The sequence below is a fragment of the Malaclemys terrapin genome, chromosome 2 (genome assembly GCF_027887155.1).
Source record: "Malaclemys terrapin pileata isolate rMalTer1 chromosome 2, rMalTer1.hap1, whole genome shotgun sequence".
Classification (NCBI taxonomy): domain Eukaryota; kingdom Metazoa; phylum Chordata; order Testudines; family Emydidae; genus Malaclemys; species Malaclemys terrapin.
The window spans coordinates 239,249,863-239,274,597 of record NC_071506.1 but is presented as its reverse complement, the minus strand read 5'-3'; the positions used below and the strand labels follow the sequence as shown (position 1 = coordinate 239,274,597).

The window sequence follows — 24,735 nt, the reverse complement described above, 5'->3', positions numbered from 1 at the left end:
TAAAATGGGATTAATGGCAATTCCCTACCTTACAGGGGTGTTGTGAGGCTAAAGACATTAAAGAGCATGAGGTGCTCAGATACTGTAGTGATGGGAGCCATAGAAGTACCTGAGAAGTACCTGATATGGCACCAACAGCTCTAAAGCCAGTTGCAAGCTCCTGTGCACTGTTGGGATATAAACAGTGCATAGGCCATGTGCTGGCACTCTGCATAGTGGGGAATTTCAAAAGCAAATACATTTTAAAATAACTTTCCTATAGTAATGCATTTGACACATGGAATAGCCAATATCAGAAGCTTTCTATTCACAGAGCTAATAAACAATGTCAACTAAATAATTGGTGTCACATACAATGATTGAAAAAGAGCAATATATTCAATACCAGCATAATGCCTTCTCTCAGTCTGCTGGCTGGCTCAGATGTCCGAACAAGGGGGTAATGGAATCTGACTTTTTGATTTGCTCTAAAATCCTAGCAGCAGACTTCTTGGCCATTTGAAGCCTGGTAAGCTAGTTGGAAGATCAAAGAATTACAGTAATATGCATAGGAAGACAGCAGCTAGAGATAAATATTTCAGTCTCTTGTATCATTTAAAGAGGGAAATGCAGGGCTTCTTGCAGCATTCCTCAGATGAAATTTAATGCATTATCTTTGCTGTATGTGAGGTTCACTGTGTTAAAAAAGACACATATGTAATAGAATATTATGTCTCTTAATGAGGGGTTTGCAGTGTTACAAAGGAACAGGTGAAAGATTAAATAGCTGATGCTCAGATCATGGAAAAAGTCATTTTTATTTCCTGACATTAAAAGAACCAGCTTTTGGAAACCTATTCAATTGATATCTGAAAAACAGCTTGAAAGGGAAGTTAAGCCCTCAGGGTTTCTGTCATCAGCCTTAAAACAAATTTGCATATTTTCTGCATAGAAATAGGATCCCACTCCCTATTGCCAAACTGCAGAACTAAAAGGATGCAAAAAGCTTTATCTAGTCCTAAGGGCTCCTAGGGGAAACTCTATAATCAGCATTCAAATGTGTGCAACAGATTAGGAAAATTACTTCAAATAGGATTTAGACCATATCATTGCAAGGCCCACAAATCCAACACAGATTTTAAAGGCAGAGTAATACTGATATTATCATTAAAAAGTCCATATTCTTTTCTAATCATTTGCCTGTTCAAAATATCCCATCTTTTATATTGACTGATCACATGGTTCATTGGCACCCAGAAATTATTATTGTTGCTTGAAGTAATATTGCTTTGTGCTATTTATGTGGACTAGTGGTGTTCTGGCTGTTTTGTTTTCTTTTTCTCAAACTGAAAACAATGAATAATGCATTTATGTTTATGAATGGAACCAGGACAGAAGAAGGAGTAATCCAGCTGGCTATCAAAAAAATATGACCACGTGTAGAATTATGCAGCCAGATGGGCCAGAACTTGTTAGCTAATTGAATCTTCCATAGTTATAGTCCCACTGCTGTTTTCTACATTTACACTGAGCTGGTAGAGGATGAACCAGGAAACCACTGCAGGGCTGCCCAGAGGGGGGGCAAGTGGGGCAATTTGCCCCAAGCTCCACAGGGGCCCCCACGAGAGTTTTTCGGGGCCCCTGGAACGGGGTCCTTCACTCGCTCCAAGGGCCCCGGAAAACTCTCGCGGGGCCCAGGCCCAAGGAGCTTCTTCTGCTCCGGGAATTCGGCGGCGGGGGGTCCTTCCGCTCCGGGACCCGCCGCCGAAGTGACGGGTCTTCGGCGGCAATTCGGCGTCCGAAGACCCCAGACTCCTTGAATCCTCTGGGTGGCCCTGAACCACTGTAGGCTGGGAAGCCTGAGAATCCTGAAACCTACTGTGCCATGATGCAGCCCACAAACTTCAGCCCTACATTCTGTGTTGAAGTATGGCTTGGACAAAGAGGCGTTTAACTGCTGGTGTGTTTGTGCTGGTGTATGACTTCAGCCTGAGGAGCATTAACTTGCATGACTTGCCATATTCAGCTCAGTTTGTGCTGAAGCAGATGCTCTTGATCCTGCTCTTTCTGCTACTGCTCTAGATTTGTTGAGTTTACACATTTACTCTGTATTGCATGGATTTCTCTGTCTCCTCTGCCTCCATAAACAAAAATATCTTCAAGGACAACATAAGAATTTCAGTTGTGTATTTGGGGTTCCCAGGAAATTCTGCTGTCAGTACCTGCTATATCATGGACTCATTTTACTTGTTTTGAGGGGGGAAATTTGTGACAGCACAAGAATTTGATAGCTTGAAATGTCTTTTTTTAGCATGCAGATTTACAGGTTATCTCCTGTCAGTGCAGGCACTGATTTATATGTAGCTGTCATTAGTATCAATGGAGAGTCACCCATTTAAATTTCCCATGCACGGCATCAGACAATAGACCTCTGTTGCATGTACATGCCATTTGCATTGACCACATTGATTCTGAGCTGTAATGTGTATGTGGTCAGTGAGGTATGAATTAAAAATACAAAAGGATGTAATTAGCTCTTTACTCTAGACTCTATGCTAGTGTCTCTGAAGGAATCTTTATGTAAAGTATTATTGAGCAAATAAATCCCTATTGATGCCATTACATGATAGTACATAACGGTTCTGAAGCTGGTTTTACAGACTGAGTAAATAATCAGCGAGTTAAGTCAATGATTTGGGAAGTAATAGTATGGTTTAACAGCTAGAGCACAAGTCTGGCATTAGTTTGTCTTTTGGGAGATATTCCTGCTTCATATGATCTGTGTCACAGGTCACCTATCTGTAAAATAAACAAACAAACATAATACTGATTTTGGGGGCACAGTCAAATAACTGCAGAGACTGGAGACTTTCAAAACAGCGAGAGCTTATTTGTTACGAAGACTTTGCATGAATCCTTAGAAGGGGGAGTGAATTTCATCCTGCAAGAAGTGCAATTACTTCACTCAGGAGAAGATTCACTTTCACCTCTACCCCCTGGCAAATCCTTGGTGCCCAGTCTGGCTACTTGGCACAGGGGGAACAATATACCCTCAGAATATAAAAATGGTCACAAAAGAAATAAGGCTGACATTAATATTTAGAGCCTGATCTTGTACCAAAGTATGAAGTTTACAACAGGGGTCCATGGGAAGCTGATTGAGCTCATGGTGTCTAATCCAAAGTTTATTGAAATCAGTGGGAGTTTTTTCAGGCCTTAAAGCATCCATTTAAAGGACTTGCAAAAAGCAGTTGCTTCACAAAGGTGACCTTCTAATAATGGTCATTAGTACATTGTATTAAAGTTAGTTTTACCCAATGTTTGTGGCAGTGTTATGGGATAGGTATACCCCATCAGAGTGTCAGGTCACGTGTGGTAAAAGAAAGGGAAGAGGCTGTACTGCAGTCAATTAGGGCATATGCTGATGACCCTTACTATAAAACGTGGTAGTACAGCCTAGTGGCCAGAGTCAATCGAGTGACCCTTCCACTCTGGGCAGCCTGGCCTAATGGCCAGAGTCAATAAAGTCGCACACCTCTGTGGGATTGTGTGGCCTATTGGCCCATTGGGGAAGTGGAGTGTCACTCACGGGTGTATGGCCCTCAGGGTAGGGGGACTCGGGCCCTCCCTGCTCCTCCAAGTCCCAGCCCAGGGCCCTGGCAGTGGTGGGGTTACTTGCCACCAAGTCTCCTCCCGAAACATGCTGACTGGTTCCCTGGTTCACCCACCGGAGCAAAGTCTAAGTCCCCTGGGCTGCTTCCTCCCCTGCCTTTGCCAGCGATGGTCCACAGGTCTCTGGGGTCCTCAGGCAGTGTAACTCCTGATGGCATGGCATCCTCTCTGGGTTCATCAGGCAGCCTGGAATCCATCTGGTGCTTTGCGTGCTTTGGCTCTGGGCTTGTAGCAGCTCCCTGGAGAGAGCCTGCAGTTTGCATTCTCTCCCTTCAGCAGCCTGCCCACACTGAGCTGGGCTGCTTCCTTTTATATCTTGCCTCCAGGCTGAGCATGCCCAGCAGAGGTGAAGGGGCGTGGCTTCCTCAGCCTGAAATGCACAGTTAACCCTTGCAAGGCCAGGGTGGGGTAGCACAGGGATATTTTGGGGTGGTCTCTTAAAATAGGAAGTTTCTAACAAAGATTATTTTCCATATTACACTGTAGTACTAAGGATCGATGCTTATATAACTATACATTTACAATAATCTCAAATATCATTTTTGATGCAATCAAGTAACATTTTTCAGTAAACAGAAAAAATGTTTAATGCTGACTATTTTTCTCAGTTTCCATAACTTTTATTTTATTTTTCAATAGAGTCAAAATGTCAGACAAAAGTGATTTAAAAGCTGAGCTCGAGCGCAAAAAGCAGCGCCTAGCACAAATAAGAGAGGAGAAGAAACGGAAGGAAGAAGAAAGGAAAAAGAAAGAGGTAAATGTGCACAAACTCATTAAAATATCAGAAGCCTACAGAAAGGTCCAAGGTTTAGCATCCCAATATGGTTTACGTAGGACAGGTGTCATGTAGGAAGTGATCGTCATAACCACAGCAGCTTTAAGCCTAAAATAAAAATGCTTATGTTCAGCCACGAAAGTTTGAAATAAAAATCACCTTCAGAATATTCAAGTTGTCAGCAGACAGCAGTTTGGACAACATGATATGCATATGTAGAAAGGAATAAGATTTGCAGGAATGCTTTCTTCTGGGAATTCCTTTAGTGTGGGGAGAGGGCTTCAATTTTTTTTGACCCATTACAACTTAAATAAGTGTGTTTGGTGTTTTTTTTTTTTTTTTTTTACTCTTAAGACTGGCTTGATTGCTGGCTAAGGTAACAGATTTACAGTGATGATTCTCCACTAAAATAAAACATAATTGCAATTGCATTTTAGCCTCCTGGCATCAGTGCATCTTTCAGCTCTATTGAAGTTTGATTGACATATTAGTTTATTTGTCCTTGACAATATGCATTAGGTTTTTCATTAAGGGATTTGTGCTTCTTTTTATTCAGTCACTTAGTGAAATAGAGGTGAGAATTGACAGGGAAAGGATATTCATTTTCATGCAAAGTCAAAGAAGCATTAAGTGATTGTTTCTTTTCCTTCAAATGTCAACACTTACTGTAGTTTAAAGCACCTGTTATCCCTTACTAATAACTGGTTTCCTTTTAAACTGACACCTTAATATCGTTCATGTGTTTCATAGAATTACTATGGAATCTGATGCGATACAAGAAATCAAAGTTCCAATTCATGTTGTCTCTTTTAATATTTTTTTCATTTTATACAGTTTTGTACAATTACCAATAAACAGTCCATAAAGTCAGTCAGGGAGGGGAAAGGAAGAAGAGCCACCTTACTCCACTCCATAAGAGGTTTTAAACACACTGTATTAATTAACAGTCAGTTAAGCAAGACATGGAGAAAGAAGGGAGCCAAGCCAATGGATTGTATGTCTTCTCGCAGACATCAGGAACCAGGAGGTTTCAAAGCCCCACCTCTTGCCTCTCTCCTGCTCTTTCCCCTAGCGAGGCTTGTGTGTGTATTTGTAGGGGGGCATTCCATGGACACTAACTCAGATCTCGAAGAGTTATGAACACTTGTTCCCCTTTCTATTGTTTTTTCCCCATGGAAGGAGAACATTTAGCCTCATGTAGGCCCCATTGCTGTCAGTGGAAGTTTTCCCATTGAATTCAGTGGGAACAGAACCACGGCCATATTTATTTATTACTTTCAAGTGTGTCAGGGTCAGTACATATTTTAGCTAAGGGCATGTCTACAGTAGAAATTTGCATCGGCGCAGCTGCACTGATGAAGCTCTGCTGCTGTAGCACTTCTGGTGAAGATGCTTTAAGCCGACAGGCGAGAGCTCTCTTGTTGGCTTAATAACTCCACCTCCACAGGAGGCAGTAGCTATGTTGGTGGGAGAAGCTCTCCTGCTGACATAGCACTGTCCACACCAGCGCTTAGGTCAGTGTAACTATGTCGCTCAGGGGTGTGGATTATTCACACTCCTGAGCAACATAGTTATACTGAAGTCATTCTTTAGTGTAGACCAGGGTTAATTCAGTTTGACTGTCTCTATCTGTGGCTAGGTCCACACTACCTGCCCGATTCGGCGGGTAGTGATCGATCTTCTGGGATCGATTTATTGCGTCTCATCTGGACCGATAAATCGATCCCAGAAGCGCTCCCCCATCGACTGCGGAACTCCTGCTCGCCGAGAGGAGGAAGCGCTGTCAACGGGGGAGCTTGCCTGCGCCGCGTGGACCCGCAGTAAGTAAACTTAGTTCGATCTAGGAAACGTCGACTTCAGCTACGCTATTCCTGTAGCTGAAGTTGCGTTTTCTAGATCGATCCCCCGCCCCAGTGTGGACCAGCCCTGTAACATGTCAGCCTTCTTATGCAGAATTAAGATCAAAGGTCTCTCTTAACCTCCCAGTATTCTACAGTACAATGGCATCCGACAAGTAATAGGGAAAAGATTTGAATCATAGCTTAAGAAATATTCCATATAAATCTGTACTGGTTCCTGCAAACATCCCTTTGGCTAAATCCAGTCTCAAACACTGGCAGAGTCCTCCTGTTATAAATCCAGTATAAATGAGCTTCCCAAGTGTATTTTCATGACTGTCACAGTACTCCCTAATAGCCCAGGAACCATGGTGCATATATGTTCTTCTCCCACTTATTCAAGAAACCGCATTGTATGTCATTCAAGCTAATTGTTTATTATCTTTTATTCAGGCTGATCAGCAGCAAAAGAAAGAGCCAGTTCAGGAAGATTCGGATCTAGATCGCAAAAGAAGAGAGACAGAGGCTTTATTACAGAGCATTGGTATATCCCCAGAACCACCTCTAGGTACTCAGATGAGCACATTGTAAACATGGGGCTATTACACAGTTAATGCATTTTTTTAATTAAAAGCATGCTTTGCTTTTGTGTTATTTGGCTGTATTAGTGAAGTGAACTCTTCTGCTTGGAAACCATTCATATCATATCACTCATATACGCCAGTTCATAGCATTTCCACCACTTGCCATTGCAAACCATCAGCTTTATTTCTGAGAAGACTTTTCATAAACACAATTCTAAACCATGTTTGATTTCTTTGGTTGCTGCTCTATTTATATTCTCTCCTATCTTTCCACCCAATGATATTAATATTGTATCTCATTAGTACCAATTATTGGACATAAATACAGTTTTATCATTTGTATACTCAAAGAAGGAAAATATCTCTGTGGAAGGTTTTCTTATTATGTGAAATAATTTTAAACAAGCAAAACTGAAGAGAATTAAAAAGGAAAATATCCAAATATTAACAAACTTATAGTCAAATCATTATTTTAGATTGTTTTATATAGTTTATTTCTTGCTTTCATTGCTTTTCTGTTTTTGACTGTTTAGTTCTTAAACCCTAGATTCCTCACCTTATATACATATGGGATGATTTTATAATATGGGTTTCATTATCAAATCTATTTCTGTTAACATGTCTTGCATGCAGTGTTTTATTCTGTGTTGCTCAATGTGTGATTCCAAATGTGAGAAATTATTTTGCCTATTTTTCATTTGTTTCTCTCTCCCTCTTATTCAAAAGTGTCTTGAATATCCTGGATGAAATCATGTCTCCATTGAATTAATGAGAAGTTTTCCCATTTATTTCAACGGGGCCAGGATTCCACCCCCTATATACTGCTGTCTGCAATATTCAGGGACATCCAAAAGCTCAACAAAGCATTCAGGCCCTGATTCAGGAAAGCACTTAAGAATGTGCTTATGTGCTGTCCTGAATAGGGGTGCTCTCGTGAACTGGGGCCTCAGTTCCTAAATGAAAGCAACTAAAACTTACAGAAATGTGTCCCTATTTTAATAAATTATGATGCTGTAATTCCAGCAATGAGGTATCAAATTCTGAAAGAATTGTCTGACAATTAATTGTTAGGTTATTTTAACTTATCAGAAAATGCATTTTGTATATTATATAGAGATATTATAAAAGCAAATTAACAGTAATTTTAATAGCAAAAAATCACAAAATATAAATATTTATCTACTAAGGATCCCCAAAATTATTATGTCCTGTCTATTGCACATGGAGTCATAGAGTTTAAGGCCAGAAGGGACCACTAGATCATCTACTCTCACCTCCTGTATATCACAGGCCACTAACACCACCCAGCAACCGCACACTAAACCCACCAACCAAACGCACATAAAACCATTGCAGAGTAGTTCAACTTCCTATCCTGAATGAATAATGTTTACTATGACACTATCCAGAGAACCTTAATTTAACATACAAAATTATTAATTCTTGTTAAACAATAGCATTTCCTTTTCGCCAGTATATATTGACAATCAAAATCTCTTCATAAAGTCCCTCGGTCCTTCCTTAGATGTTTTTAAGGTCAGGCTTGACAAAGTCCTGGCTGGCATGATTTAGTTGGGGATTGGTCCTGCTTTGAGCAGGGGGTTGGACTTGATGACCTCCTGAGTTCCCTTCCAACCCTGATATTCTATGATTCAATGAAAAATTTCTGGAAAAATACACCACAAAACCAATGATATAACTGAGGTACATCAATGATATTTTCATCCTCTGGACAGATGACCTAAACTCCCTCAGATTTCCACCACAACTTCAACTATCACCACCCAGCCATTAAACTCTTTCTAGAATACTCCCCACACCAGCATCAGCTTCCTGGACACCATGATTAGCTTCAACAATGGACTCTAACAGACATCTATTATACAATAAACCCACAGATCATCACGCTCACTTCCACAGATCCAGTAACCACCCCAGACACACCAAGAAATCTGTTACCTACAGCCAGGCACTCAGGTACCACAGAATATGTTCCAGAGAGAAAGTCTGGGATAGACCTTAGGACACGAAATTGCCTTCACCAAACAAGGACATTCCACCAGAGAAGTAAGTAACATAATGGAATGGGCAACTGAAATATCCTGGGAGAACCTGCTTCACCACAGGGGAAAAAAAACCCACCGACCTTACACCCGTAGATGTCACCTATGACCCCACAATGGAACCCATATGGGATATCAAACAATTACAATTCATACTTGATGGAGAGCATACCCTGATTTTTTTTTTTCCTGACACCCCCCCCTTCTGGCCCTCAAACACTCCCTAACCTTGCTAAGCTCATCATCAGAAGACACCACAGACCAACAGACACCAACTCAAAGTGGCACCAGATCCTGTCAGAGCAACAGATGCCAAACCTGCATATATATTTCCGCTGCTAATATGATCACTACCCCCACAATACACCTTTCAGAATCTATGAGTTCTACACATGCCTATTTTAACATATGGTGTACCTCATCCAGTGTATCAATTGCCCCAACAACAACAATGCGGGTGAAACCAGACAATCACTATGCTCTTGAACTCACACAAAAAAATGATAAAAGAAAAAAACACTCTATCATCTGTAGGTGAACACTTTTCACAAAGTAATCACTCCATATCTGACCTCTTAGTCCTCACCCTCAAAGGAAACCTGTACAACACCTTCAAAAGACTAGACAGGGCGCTTAAAGTCATAACTCTGCTGGACACTAAAAGCCACAGACTTAAAAAAGCCACTGGCTTTATGGACCATTACAACAAGTTGTAACACACCATGCTGCCTGCTAACCTTCTGTTGTCCTACAACAGATGAGAGTGGTCTCCTACAACATGTTGAACCCCTTGTGCTTAACAATCTGTCCCACCTTGTATTTAACTTGAACAGCCTGGTTTCCTTCCCCAGACAGAAAATAAGCTCTCTGAAGCTTGAAAGCTTGTCCTGTCCACCAACTGAAGTTGGTCCAATAAAAGATATTACCTCACCCATCTTATCTCAATCAAAAGACATTAACAGCTGTAATCCTGTCCCTTTGGATATGTATACAATATCCAGCTCTCTCTGGAGTTACCTAAAACTAAGGTTACATCTACACTTGGAGCTAGAGATGTGATCCCCAGCTTGTGCAGACATACACTACCTCTCATCATCTAGAGTGCTAGAAACAGTAATGTAGATGGGGTAGTCCGGGCAGTGGAGAGCAGCGACATGGGGCTAGCCATGACACGTACAAAGCTGCCTGAACCCCATGGGTATGTATTCAGCATGGCTAATCTCTGCCATCGCTCCTGTGCTGTCCTGGCTACAGTACTAGTTTTAGCATGCTAGCTCGATGAGAGCTAGCCCGAGTATGTCTGTGTGAGCTGGGAATCACACCCTTGTTCCATAGAGTCGACATACCCAAAGATGCAAAACCACTGCATGCCTGTACCTGCCAAGGGGCTGTCATGAAAATGAATTAATTTTTCATACTCTAGTCATTTCTCTGCCAATCCCTAGTGAGAATATGTGTGAAAGATTTGACCAAATGGAAAATCCAAGTCTCTTGACAGGTCTGTCATTATATATTATAGGGTATAACAAAATAGTTAAAAGTTTTACTCTGTTAAATGTAAAAGGAAAATGCACATGATTTAAACCAAATGGAAATCTTTACTGTGCATTAAAATCCTTCTGTGTTTTCTTCCATGTGACTGCTTTCAAGAATACTTGCATTAAATCTGGAGTGGCGACATCTCAGCCTTTTTCTTTCTTTCTTTCTGAAGGACAATTAAAAAATATTTTTTTTACTTTTTGTATTTATTGTTTCTACACTTAAGAGCTTTAAGTCTTATGAATTTGTTCCTTTCCTACTTAGTAAGACAAACCTGTCTTTGCATATGTATGTATGTGTACACACACACACACACACACACACACACACACACACACACACACCCCCATCCCCTGAAAGTAAAGGATAATGCCTCAGGGTCTGATCAAATGCCTACTGAAGTCCATGAAAGTCTTTCACTGACTTCTGTGGACGTTGGGATCAGGCCCCCAAACAGAAACAGTAACACTCTGCAACTGAAATTACCTAAAAACCCAACCACAACAATACATTCATATACATTCTCATTGCTTCTGGGAGAAGCTTTTTTTACCTGGTTGGATTTCCCCATTCTGTTTTTACTTTGGATCTGATTTACATAAAGAAACGCAGGTCACATTCAATAGATTTTAATTTCAATTCAAATGTAATTGCTTTATTGCCGCGTGCCATTTGATTTTAGCAGAAGAGTTCACTTAGATTTCTAACAAATAAACAAAGAGGTTTGATTTTTAAAAATCTTCTACAAATCAAATTTAAAATTAGCAAAAGAAACAACAGTGTTGCTTTCCTTCCACAGTATCCCTACATCAATTATGTAGAGAATTAGAGTTGCCTTTCAGATCTGTCTAAATTCATTATAATTTTAAAATTTCCAAAAATATTTAAAAATTCACTTGACTCTTTTCCTTTTCTTTTCCTTTCCTTTCCTTATTTGCTTTCACCATTTCAAACTCTCCTAATCATTTATCCACTATCATTTGGTTGATTGGTTTTGATTTGTCTGACACTGCTCTTCATCAGTGCAGTCGCTGCATGATTTAACATGGGATACCTGTTATTTTCATTATTTAGTCCCAACCCCTATGTCTCCCTCTTCGAAATCAGTGAGCACCCCGAGTGAAGCTGGCAGCCAGGATTCAGGAGATCTGGGACCAATAGGAAGGTAAGACAGACATTAGATAATGTTGAATGAAAGTATTTTTTCACTCCTCACTTTTTTTATTTATTTAAACAAGAACATTGTAGGTCCAATATATACATTTGTTTCTGCATTCTTCACCGTGTGTTACCATTCAATATGGCTGGTGTCAGGTATGAAGTAAAGGTATGTGGCAGTCTGATCTTCAGTTATAGACATCAGAAATTAATGCAAGAAGCAGAAATAAATAAGTAGGTAGCATCTACACTGATGTGCTGCAGCAGTGCTGCTATGCTGGTGCCACTGTAACATTTTAGTGTAGACAAGCTCTAAGTGACTGTGCTCCCAGCCTGGTCAGAAGAGCCAACAGAGGGATAGCTCAGTGGTTTGAGCATTGGCCTGCTAAACCCAGGGTTTTGAGTTCAATCCTTGATGGGGCCATTTAGGGATCTGGGGCAAAAATCTGCCTAGGGATTGGCCCCCCTTTGAGCAGGGGGTTGGACTAGATGACTTCCTGAGGTCCCTTCCAACCTTCACATTCTATGATCACCATTTCAGCCCTGTCATAACAGCAGCATGGTGGCTGTTCACCATGTTCTATATCCAGACCTGCTTCCCGTCCTGCCCTTGCTCCACCCTTTGCCTGCTCTGCTTCAGCCCTAATTCCTGCCTGCTTCTGAACTCCTGTCTCTGCCCACTGGCTTGCCTCTTGACCACACCTCCAGTTCTGCCCTCTGATTCTGCTCCGACCACTAGGCTAGATTCCTGCTCCATGCACTAGATTGCACTGCCTACACCTTGGTGTGTGATACCCTACTATAGGCTTTAATTTAAAATAGATACAGGCTTTCCACATCAATATAGTGCACATTGATGCTGACAGCGGTTCATGCTTAATCCGTTGATTACACCTTTGCACATGGAGGGAGTTATCTGTCACAATTTGGACTACACAAGCACTTGCATCTTTGTCATCAGTGGTTGCATCCGTTGTTGGCAGTCAAAACAGACTGTGCTAGTGTCAAAGCTACACATCATGAAGCACTGCAGTCTTTGGCCCATACTTCCTGAGTGCTTTCAACCTATTGGATTGTCTCAAAATTAGGCTATAAATTTGAAGGCATTTTCTGGATTGCTGCAAGTACACCATATATTCTCTGTTAAACCCAGCCCTGGGTTTGTGGTCTGCCAATGTGTCTGCCACCATGTCTGATTACTACAGAGGGATTGAGTTCTGTGCCAGAAATGGCAGTTGAGTTTTATGTGCATTGTCCATTTCTAATATTATTGTCTCTATAGCGTCCTGCTGAATCAGGGATCTGCTGATGATTTTTCAGGGCAGCTAGTCTCTGCTCACTGAGCATATATAAACATGAGGCGCTACTCTTCCTTCTTTTATTTTACTCTCCGTGATGGCGATGCACTTTTACTCATATTGCTATCCGTCTCAGAAGCAATATGATATTTAGTGCTGTCTCGCAAGAACTACCACCCACTCCCAGTTCCATTGAAGGCTGGCTAACAATGGGGCAGAATCCAGATTGGATCATTTAGATGACTGAGGGAGCAGTTCCTGCACTGTTAATGCCTCACCCACAAATAGGTGTTCTGTTACAACTAGTCATTTTTTGATGATGTTGCTAACACTACTGCAAGCATGGGTGGCCAGTGACCTGGCTGTTGGGGGAGGCTAGCCCCCGGCCCCTCCCCTTGTGCCCGAGGCCCCACCTCTCCCAGTCTGCCCTCCCTCCCATGCAGGAGCCCACAGCATCCCCACTGCAGCCACCAGCCCAGTGCTAGATGGCTGGGCAGCATGGCTGGAACGCCCTCAGCCCCGGTACTCCAAGAGGCCAGCCCCAGAGCACCGGGCAGTGCAGCTCCAGTGCCCCCAGCCCTGGAGTGCTGGGTGGCATGGGCTGAGAGCCAGGCAGTGCGGTCCCAGCCCCAGCCATTCCGAGTCCCTGTGGGAGGCAGGCCAGCCAGGCCAAGCCCCAGTTAGCCTGGGCCAGGGCAGATCACCGGGAACTGCAGGAGCGGTCCTGGGGGCAGGGCGTGGGCTGGGCCACGTGCAGCCTCCCCCCAGCCAACAATACCCACTGCCCATGAGTGCCAGAATAACAAGCAAGTACAGACAGACAGCAATCTTGCAGGTATTCTGACCACTAAATGCTGAAGAACTTACCAAAGGAAGAACTTGCCATCAAAGCAGAGTCCCATGGCATGAATTTTGCTTCAGGGGGTGGGATATGTTCCAATTTGAGATTGCAGTGCTAAATATATGACTACCTTCCTCTTGAGACTTTAGTGAGGCTATGGGATCATGTACTTGTAAAATATATTAATACTCACTGAGAACATTTGAGGCAGATTATCTTGTCAAGGCACTTGACTGCTACTGTGTCCAGGTCTGGTGTCCATAATTCAAGAAGTACACCTCTACTTCGATATAATGCTACTCGATATAACACGAATTCAGATATAACGCGGTAAAGCGGTGCTCTGGGGAGGCAGGGCTGCGCACTCCGGTGGATCAAAGCAAGTTCAATATAACACGGTTTCACCTATAACGTGGTAAGATTTTTTTTTGGCTCCTGAGGACAGCGTTATATCGAGGTAGAGGTGTATGTTGATAAATTGGAGCGGGTTCAGAAAAGAGCCATGAGCCTGATTAAAGGATTGGAAAACATGCCTTATAGTGATAGACTGAAGGAGTTCAATCTATTTAGTTTAACAAAAGGAAGGTTAGGAGTGACTTAATCCCACTCTATAAATACTTACAATAGGGAAAATATCTTTGATAAGAGGGCTCGTCAATCTTGTAGATGAAGATAAAATTAGATCTAATGGCAAGACAAATTCAGACTAGAAATAAGGTGAACATTTTTAACAATGAGGGTAATTAACATTGGAACAGTTTACCAAGGGGTTGTGGTAGAGTGTGTATCACCGAAATTTTTAAAATCAAGATTACATGTTTTTTCTAGAAGGCATGCTCTAATTCAATCAGGAATTAGTTCAAGAAAGTCCTGTGGCCTTTGTTCTTCAGGAGGACAGACTAGATAATCTTAAAGGTTCCTTCTGGCCTTGTAATCTATGAATCCCAAAGAGCTAGGGCAGCTGGGCATCTTTGCTAGCTTGCAGTTCTCACACAGATCTCTGTTAAGAGCTGTGACCTGAGAACATTAACACACTAGATGCTAAAAATCTCCTGTGTTCTCAAAAGCCTGTTAGTGATGAGTTCTGGACATACTTGCATACCAGTTAGGTAATTAGTGAGTAACTGGCCTTATTGTCTGCTGGCTTGCCTTAGATAAGTAGCTAGCATTCCAGCAAGTGTTGCTTTACACTCACCAATTAATGGACTTTCATTTGCATTTTGTCATTGTGTCCCTTTTCTCCATGTGTCCCTTTTACCTGTGTAGTCCAAGCATGAGAAGTAACACTAAAGGGTACATTGGCAGGAGGGATCTGATGCTCTAATGTAGTGAGTGAATTAGTCTGACATGGCAGCTGGCCTGTCTGGAACACACTTTGTTCAGCCTTGTAGTGTTATCCTGCAAGCACCGTTATCCTTGGACTAAGATGATGGCTAAAAAAATGCTATGGTGTCATTATGCTTATTAGGAGGGTATTTTGGGGCAGGGCTACAGGGTGGTGTGGAACTATGGAACCATAACTATCTGTTCAGCTGGTTTGTATGAGTTTTTGTGGGTGATCTTCAGGGTCATGTTGAAATATGCCAAGGCATTTTCACTGGTGATGAAAGTATGGTTTTGAAGAAGCCTGACTTGCCTTGCAGAATATGACAGGAGGCAGTGAGTCTGAGCTGATGGTAGACGCATAATGGTGCTAGAAATGACTGACATGGAGTCTTTTGAGGGCTTTCAGCTGGATAGAAGATCCAAATTAGATTTTTCGTGATGTATTGGCATTCATGTCAGAGAGTAAATCTAGACAGGCAGAGGCACACTATACCTTGCTTTCTGAAGGTATTAGCATTTCTCTTTGTGCTGGGCAAGCACTGGACTGGGAATATGTTGGTCCTCAATATCAGACTCCTTCAAACCAATTCATTAGAGCTCTGCTAATGCATGCAGAGGGCTTCATTAATTGCCAGGCCATCTACAGGGAGTGAATTACAGTCAAAGCAGGTTTTTATCAGAATGCCTATTTCCCAAATTGCTTTGGATCAATCAGCTGTACTTCTGTGCCTGTTCCGCCCCCTGCACTCCTTGAGGCAGCACAGAGGAGCTGAAAATTGTATCACAGCATGAACCGGCAGGTGGCGTGGGATGAACCGTGTGTCATAATGGGTGAGTTGTTCTGTCTATGGGGTATTCAACCAGGACTCTCTACATGTCAGACTTGAAGGAGCCTATAATGAGCTTTCTCAGAATGGTGTATGTTTTGGTTATGCATTCAACATAATGGGTGTGACCATGTGGGTTGATGACAAGGGTGTGTGTGTGTGTGTGTGTGTGTGTCTGTGAGAAAGACAGAGAGAGAGAGAGAGAGAGACGTGGTCTATTGGAGAGAAAGTGACATTTGGCAACCTAGGAGTGCAACTGAGGAGATGCATCCTGCCAAAACAGGAGTCATTGTTAGTGTCTAACTAGTATCATGCAGTCACAATTAGAATCTGATTTTTGCTGACTATTTTTTTGGTGAATGCCATGGAATATGGGACGAGGCAGGGAGTTGTGGCAGGGAGCTTGAGTGCAGTTAATGTGGTGAGCAACAACCACCTCACCCTCTGCAGGGGGTTAAGTCAGCACCGAGCCCCTTCGACAGTAATCATGTGCTCCTGACCCTTGGAGGCGATGTTGGATACTCCCTACTCCCGTACCTTCTCACACATATGGGATGCTAGCAATCAGAGTGGAATATGCATGAATCTTGGCTCTTGAAGGAACATGTTCACCACACAGTGACCCTGAGAAAGTCCTAATACTTGTCATAATTAGGGACAGAGCATTTTCATACCAGCTCACGTGCAACAATGAATACTGAAAATTATCTGTGCTGAGTGGACACACTTGGGTGGCTTTGTACCTGACAATGTGGCCCTCTTGTGGCATGGATAGTCAATGATAAATTCCCATGGACTTTCCTTGGGAGCTCTGTACTACCAGCAGGAAGAGAGTGTGTTCCCGTTGATTTATTGCATGCCCAGGGCCCCAGTGGCTGCTGACATGAGATGCCCAGACAGATCATAAGTGATCCACTTTTTCCAAAGATCTACAATGCCTGTATGTTGTCAGCTAACATCAGGTGTCCATGTGCAAGTTCACCTTTCTGGGGGGTTATTTGTGATTGTGCTGCTTGCCTGGGTAGAACTTGTGCATGAGCACTGAAATCCCTTTGGACTGTGTTTGGGGTTTCCCATCTGACGTGGGGCACCTGCAAGGTTGGTGCCACATTCTCTACTCCTCAGTAAATGGTGAAAGGCTCAGCTGCCTTGGATATACAAATCTTTCTTCCTGATACCACTTCTCCTATAGTCTGTTCTAGCTCCTTACTCCTCACATATTTTGCTGCCCATACTGCTGAGTGCCTCGTAACTCCTTTGGTCAGAATGAAGACAATAGTATCAGGAAATACTGAGGTTATGGCCACCTTTGTAGTGCTGTAGCTATCTCAGTCACCATCTATGAATGGCTATTTCCTGCTTTAATCTGGTATTCTATAATAGCACTGAAATCTGGGTGAATTATTTCCCACTGTCTAATCTGTAGGTTTTTAGTGTTTTCCGTGGCTACTGATCCTCCTAGTATGGTGTCTAAATAGATGAAGGCCTTGCACTGGATTTTTTAACAGAAATTCCTACTTAAGAAAATCTACAGTGCTGTGCCAAAGGAAGCAGGAGTTTTTACATATCTTGAAACAAATCTGAACCCAATGAGGTCAATTAGACTACTCTGGTGTGTAACATTTGCTTGCATAAATATAAAAGTCTGCAGGGTCAGGTCTTATTCAGTGCAGTATAAAGAAGAGTTGGGTTCTTAGAAAAGATTTGCTTATAGTGAGGAATTTTATCAACTAGCTGTCCTTATGTTTCAATACTATTGTAATTTTTTGTGCATTTTAGTCCGCTATAAAAGCTGGGTTGGCTCATGTGCCCTTTGGTTGCTGTTTTTTTGTTCTTAAATTTTTTCAAGAAGTGAGTTGCAGAGTATAGTACATGGAGCATTTTTGGGTACAGAATTGCAGTGGTAATCCTAGAACTATGGCTGTCAATTAATCGCAGTTAACTCAAGCAATTAATTCAAAAAAATTAATCGTGATTAATCACAGTTTTAATCGCACTGTTAAACAATAGAATACCAATTGAAATTTATTAAATATTTTGGATGTTTTTCTACATTTTCATATATTATTGTATTCTGTGTTGTAATTGAAATCAAAGTGTATATTATTTTTTATTACAAATATTTGCAGTGTAAAAATGATAAACAAAAGAAATAGTATTTTTCAGTTCACCTCATACAAGTACCATAATGCAGTCTTTTTGTCGTGAAAGTGCAATGTACAAATGTAGATTTTTTTGTTTTGTTTCATAACTGCACTCAAAAACAAAACAATGTAAAACTTCAGAGCCTACAAATCCACTCAGTCCTACTTCTTGTTCAGCCAGTTGCTAAGACAAACAAGTTTGTTTACATTTTCAGGAGATAATGCTGCCCTCTTCTTATTTACAAAGTCACCAGAAAGTGAGAACAGACATCTGCATGGCACTTCTGTAGCTGGCATTGCAAGATATGTATGGGTCAGATATGCTAAACATTCGTATGCCCCTTCGTGCTTCAGCCACCGTTCCAGGGGACATGCTTCCATGCTGATGACGCTCATTAAAAAAATAATGCATTAAATTAAATTTGTGACTGAACTCCTTGGGGGAGAATTGTATGTCCCCTGCTCTGTTTTACCCGCATGCTGCCGTATATTTCATGTTATAGCTGTCTCGGATGATGACCCAGCACATGTTGTTCATTTTAAGAACACTTGCACTGCAGATTTGACAAAACACAAAGAAGGTATCAATATGAGATTTCTAAAGATAGCTACAGCACTGGACCGAAGGTTTAAGAAGCTGAAGTGCCTTCCAAAATCTGAGTAGGACAAGGTGTGGAGCATACTTTCAGAAGTCTTAAAAGAACAACAGTCCAATGCAGAAACTGCAGAACCTGAACCACCAAAAAAGAAAATCAACCTTCTGCTGGTGGCATCTGACTCAGATAATTAAAATGAATATGTGTCGGTCCGCACTGCTTTGGATTGTTATTGAGCAGAACCTGTCATCAACATGGACGCGTGTTCCCTGGAATGGTGGTTGACGCATGAATGGACGCATGAATCTTTAGCGCATCTGGCATGTAAATATCTTGCAATGCCAGCTACAAAAGTGCCATGAGAATGCCTGTAATCACTTTCAGGTGACATTGTAAACAAGAAGCGGGCAGCATTATCTTCCGCAAATGTAAACAAACTTGTTTGTCTCAGCGATTGGCTGAACAAGCGGTCGGACTGAGTGGACTTGCAGGCTCTAAAATTTTACATTGTTTTATTTTTGAATACAGTTTTTTGCACATGATTCTACATTTGTAAGTTCAACTTTCATGATAAAGAGAGTGCACTTCAGTACTTGAATTAGGTGAATTGAAAAATATTTTTTTTTTGTTTTTTACAGTGCAAATACTTGTAATAAAAATAAATATAAAGTGAGCACTGTACACTTTGTATTCTGTGTTGTAATTGAAATCAATATATTTTAAAATGTAGAAAACATCCAAAAATATTTAAATAAGTGGTATTCTATTACTGTTTAACAGTGTGATTAATCACGATTAATTTTTTTAATCGCTTGACAGCCCTAGAACTATAGAAATGTAGGGCTGGAATTGACCTTGAGGTATCATCATTCTAGTCCATCTCGCTGCACTGAGGAAGGACCAAATATACCTGCACCATTTCTGGTAGGTGTTTATCTAACCTGTTTTAAAAAATCTCCCAATAATGGGGATTCCGCTATCTCCCTGGATAGTCTATCCCAGTTCTTAAGTATCCTTAGAGTTGGAAAGTTTTTGATAACAGCTAACTGAAATCTCCATTGCTGCAAATTAAGCTGATTACTTTTTGTCCTATCTTCAGTGGACATAGAGAACAACTAATCTTCAGTGGACATAGAGAACAACTAATCACCATCCTCTATAACTAAAGACTATTATTGGGTCTCCCTTAAGCCTCCTTTTCTAAAAACTAAACATGCCCATTTTTTTTAACCTTTCCTCAGAGGTCAGGTTTTCTAAATCTTTTATTATTTTTGTTACTCTCTTCTGGATTCTCTCCAGTTTGTCCACATCTTTCCTAAAGTGTGGCACTCAAAACAGGACACACTACTCCAGTTGAGGCCTCATTAGTATCAAATAGAGTTGGACAATTGCCTCCAGTGTCTTACATATGACACTGCTGTTAAAATACCCCATATATTAACATTTTTTTGCAACTGCATCACATGCTCTCTTTTGATGCTGTATGGTTCCTCTCTGAGTTACTGGACTTGAATTTGGGGTGGGGGGACCACAGCTATTTGCATCTAGGGTTGCCAGGTGTCCAGTTTTCAATCTGGTCAGTGGCGCAGCAGGGTTAAGGCAGGCTTCCTACCTGCCCTGGCTCCGCATGGCTCCCGGAAGCAGTGGCATGTCCCCCCTCTGGCTTCTATGGATAGGGACAGCCAGGGGCCTCCACATATTGCCCCTGCCCCAAGCGCCGACTCTGCAGCTCCCATTGGCCAGGAACCACGGCCAATGGAAGCTGCAGGGTTGGCGCCTGCGGATGGGGCAGTGTGCAGAGCTGCCTGGCTATGCCTCCACGTAGGAGTTGGAGGGGAGACATGCTGCTGCTTCCAGGAGATGCTTGAGGTAAGCACTGCCCAGAGCCTGCACCCCGAATCCCTCGGTCCCAGCCTAGAGCACCCTCCTACACTCCAAAGCCCTCATTCCCAGCCCCACCCGAGAGTCTGTACACCTAGCTGGAGCCCTCCCACCCACTCCCCTGCACCCCACCCCCTGCCCCAGCCTGGAGCCCCCTCCCGTACTCCGAACCCCTCATCTCCATCCCTGAGCCCCCTCCTGCATCTCAAATCCCTCATCCCTGGCCCTATACCAGAGCCTGCAACCCCAGCCAGAGCCCTCACCCCCCCGCACTCCAACTGTCTGCCTCAGCCCAGAGCCCCCTCCCACACCATGTACCCCTCATTTCTGGCCCGGAGTCCAGAGCCTGTACCCTCTCCCACACCCCCAACCCACTGCCTCAGCCCAGAGCCCCCTCCCATATTCCAAAACCCTTGTATCCATTCCCCCAGCCCAGAGCCCCCTCTTGCACCCAAACCCCTCATCCCTGGCCCCACCCCAGAGCCCATATCCCCAGAATAGCCCTCATCGCCTCCTGCATCCCAACCCACTACCTCAGTCCGGATCCCCCTCCTACATCCTGAACTCCTCATTTCTGGCCCCACTCCAGAGCCCGCACCCCCAGCCAGAGCTCTCACCCCCTTTTGCACCCCAACCCTCTGAGCCAGCCCAGTGAAAATGAGTGAGTGAGCGACAGAGGGGGCTGGAGTGAGCAGGAGGTGGGGCCTCGGGGAAAGGGCAGGGCCTTGGATCAGGGGGCGGGGCAAGGGAGTTCGGTTTTGTGCAGGTAGAAAGTTGGCAACCCTATTTGCATCTTTTAGTTACAATAGCACATTACTGACTGATTGTTTGTATAATTTTCTGCCCATTGTAGCATTGGCAGAGCAGTTACTGTGACCTCCAGATTGTGTTTTATGGAATATGGTAGTTGTTTTCACTTTAGATTGGCTCTTCTTACAGATCTAGGCCCATGGGAATTGTTTTCTAACACAAAGGTCCAAACTTTTTCCCTTGTGCCCCTCTGAATTGTCACATAGCCCTGGTCCCTTGAACCATTAAAGGCCCCCCCCACACACACCTCCCCATTGTGATTTTCACGATCCGTTTGTCTCAAACTGATTCAATCAGTAGCTGCTATGATTCCATTTTCCTTCTAAAATTGTTTTGCTTTTGAATACAGTGCCTCCACCCTCAGGTTAACCTCTTGCTGCGGTGATGGCATGGGTGGGACAGATGCATATCTTGAGCACTCAGCTGCCTGATGGGTTATAGAGTATAGCTGAAAGAAGACACGTTTTTGGATGCTTTTGTAATAACTCTTTTATACTTTTATTTTTAATTCCTCTGATCACCAGTTATGTCAGAAAAGGGTGTCAAATGATGGCAGATGTTCTTAGCACCTAATAATTATAATAAGTAAGTTTTTCTTTTCTGATCTCTCCCTTTCCCAGTGTCTGTAGTCTTCTCATCCACCAAGCCCCTGTGCTGTGTTCTTTTCATGCACTTGAAACCACTGTAGCTTGCACTCTTGGTGACTCAGCTTTTATTTGCACCACCATGTTGCGTGATGGACATTTGACAAAGTTACCATACTTAGTGACAGACATTGGAAGGGGTTATGTCATTCAGTCATTCAATTTTTTGAAAAATTACCATGGACCTCAGAATTTTTACCACAGACATTTGTGTCTGTGTATAGACACATTGCTGACCCCTGTTTGCAATACTTTATTTTTAGTCAGTTCCTTATCTAGTAGAGTAGAAGAGCACAATTTGACTAGTTAAACAGAGTATTAGGATGTCACACTCCTTTCTGAGGGTCTGTTTCACTGGGGCTAGATGTGAGTCAATAAGAAAAGGAAGAGGGCAGATCCCAATCTGTTTTAGTGATATAAGTACTAGGAGAATGTTTATTTTGGTAAACGGATGTGATTCAGGGCAGTGTATGTCCTCGCTCATCTCTCCTCTTTGGATACAGCAAAGGTCTTTCAGAAGAAAGTAATAAAGCAAAATTTCTAATCTACTAAAGCCACTACAATTCAGTAGGGCTCAGTTGCCCTATCATTAAGTTAATATATTTGACAGGTTCTGCACAGTGATGTTGTTGTGCTATTGCTCAGGTTTCAAGTTGCCAGCATTTAATTGTATTACTGGTTTCACAAATGATAGGGTCTTCTTAAAGTGTTAGTATAAAAAGCAGACGTGGTGTTATTGCCTGTAATTGTTTTCAATGACAGCAGATTTTTCTTGATTGTGTACAAAGTTTTTTTTTTTTTTTTTTTTAAATCACTTTTAAAGAGCTGCTTTAGTTACCAACTTGCACACAGTTCAGTTTGCTGAGCCAATAAGGAATACATTTAAAATGATATCCAAATCATAGGGAAAACTCAGGATCCATTGGAAGGAAAATAAATTGGTCATAGAGTAACAGCCGTGTTAGTCTGTATCCGCAAAAAGAAGAACAGGAGTACTTGTGGCACCTTAGAGACTAACAAATTTATTAGAGCATAAGCTTTCGTGGACTACAGCCCACTTCTGCATCCGAAGAAGTGGGCTGTAGTCCACGAAAGCTTATGCTCTAATAAATTTGTTAGTCTCTAAGGTGCCACAAGTACTCCTGTTCTTCTTTTAAATTGGTCATAAGAACTCGGGCAAGAGTTCCAGAAAATTAATCTCTCCTTCCACCTAAGTCATTAAAAGAAACTTCCACTTATCTGTATTATTACTCTGAAATTTGAATGTCAGAAATCAAATTGCACACTCCTCGGGAGGGATAACCATTCATTACATTTAGGATCTAAATGACAGAAGAGAAATGCATTATGCAGGCTCGGTTAGACATTCACAGTACAGTAGGTGCCGGAGGTGAAAGATTTTATTCTAATAAAGAAATTGTTAATTACTTTTGTCTACTGGAAAATGTGATGAGGACAGTCTGAAGAATTGGTGAGAGTGCAGTTGTATGCATATATGGTAGAAACAGCATATAAGTTTCTTATTCTATGAGATGGGTATCATCTGATAGAGACGTACAGTCTCTCCCTATAAAACAATCCAATGTCAGATGCTAAAATACCCTATACAACGTTTCTGAAAGTGTGTGAAAGCAGTGGGAATTTCCAGCTGTAGATCACAACTGGGGCAGCTGAGATTAGAAATAGGTGAAATTTTGTAATATAGCACTAGGGAAACGTATAAACTAGCTACCATACTCAGTTGCAGCTCCTAGAATGTACAAGATAAGGAAGATTACCATTGAATGACAAGAGAGTACCACACATCATTTATTACATTTCCTCCCATAGTTACCATGATGTCGTCATCAGAACCTCTTGGCATGTGGGTCTAATCTTCTAGTTCAGTTCATTGTAATGGGATGGATTGTGCTTTAAGGTGCTGTCATGAGTTGTGCAGAGGGAGCTGCACTACAGCTAGTACCACAGGAAGGATTCTGGCTTACTCAGCTGACTTTCTCTGGGAACTCTGGGGTACCGTGATACAGCAGGACCTTTGCTGCCCTTTAAATGGAAACATCATGAAATGTCTGATGTACTTCCTGTGTCCAGCTTGGCCATATGACAATGGAGCCTTAGACTCACCTTCATCCCATTCAGCTAGGACTAATGCTGACACTAGCCTCACATAGTGTCTGAGCTGTCTCGTCACATTATGGCTAGATCCTCTACAGGCACATAAGAGGACTGGAGTGAGGGAGGTCTCTTGCAATCTTTTTCCTCCTTTAGTGCCTGCCCAGGGACAGACACAATCTGATCCTCCATATTCAAAGCACGTACATACATTAGATGTGTATAAAGCCCTAAAGTTCCAAAGATTCTCTATGCCAACATTCTGCTATCCTATAAATATAAGAAGACACCTTAGGGACAATATGAGGCAGTTGCTTTTAAGTCTCTGTACATCTGACCTAGAAAGTGAGGAATATTTTTCAGTGCCTGCCAGTTATAAAGTCAGAATGGTCTATATTAATTAGAATCAATTGCAAGCCTTTAGTGTGTGAGCTTGTGGAAGTCCTCATGCAGTTCAGTCCTCTGGATCTTTGATTATTTTTCTCATTAGCAAGTTTCTTCATGCTATAAATTGGAGGAGACGGGGAGGTTGCCATTCCCAAAGGAAGGCTTTATAAAATGTCTTAGAAACATGAGCTCTAGCTGCATTCAGTAAGCCCATCTACACTTATTACACTGCTAAACTAAAGTTTAGCAAGAAAAACAGAT

At 42.2% G+C, this 24,735-nt stretch overlaps 1 protein-coding gene across 3 annotated transcripts in view; it reads left to right on the top strand.

The window, feature by feature from the left end:
• DYNC1I1 (dynein cytoplasmic 1 intermediate chain 1) overlaps window positions 1-24,735 on the top strand; it is a 252,896-nt gene that overhangs the window by 15,742 nt on the left and 212,419 nt on the right. For 2 of the 3 annotated variants that reach the window (XM_054020391.1, XM_054020389.1), the window contains exons 2-4: window positions 4,291-4,405; window positions 6,718-6,832; window positions 11,525-11,615. In XM_054020391.1, coding sequence (XP_053876366.1) covers window positions 4,298-4,405; window positions 6,718-6,832; window positions 11,525-11,615 — 314 coding nt within the window. In that variant the 5' untranslated portion in view covers window positions 4,291-4,297. The remainder of the gene's footprint in view (window positions 1-4,290; window positions 4,406-6,717; window positions 6,833-11,524; window positions 11,616-24,735) is intronic. The other variant, XM_054020390.1, reaches the window with a different exon arrangement.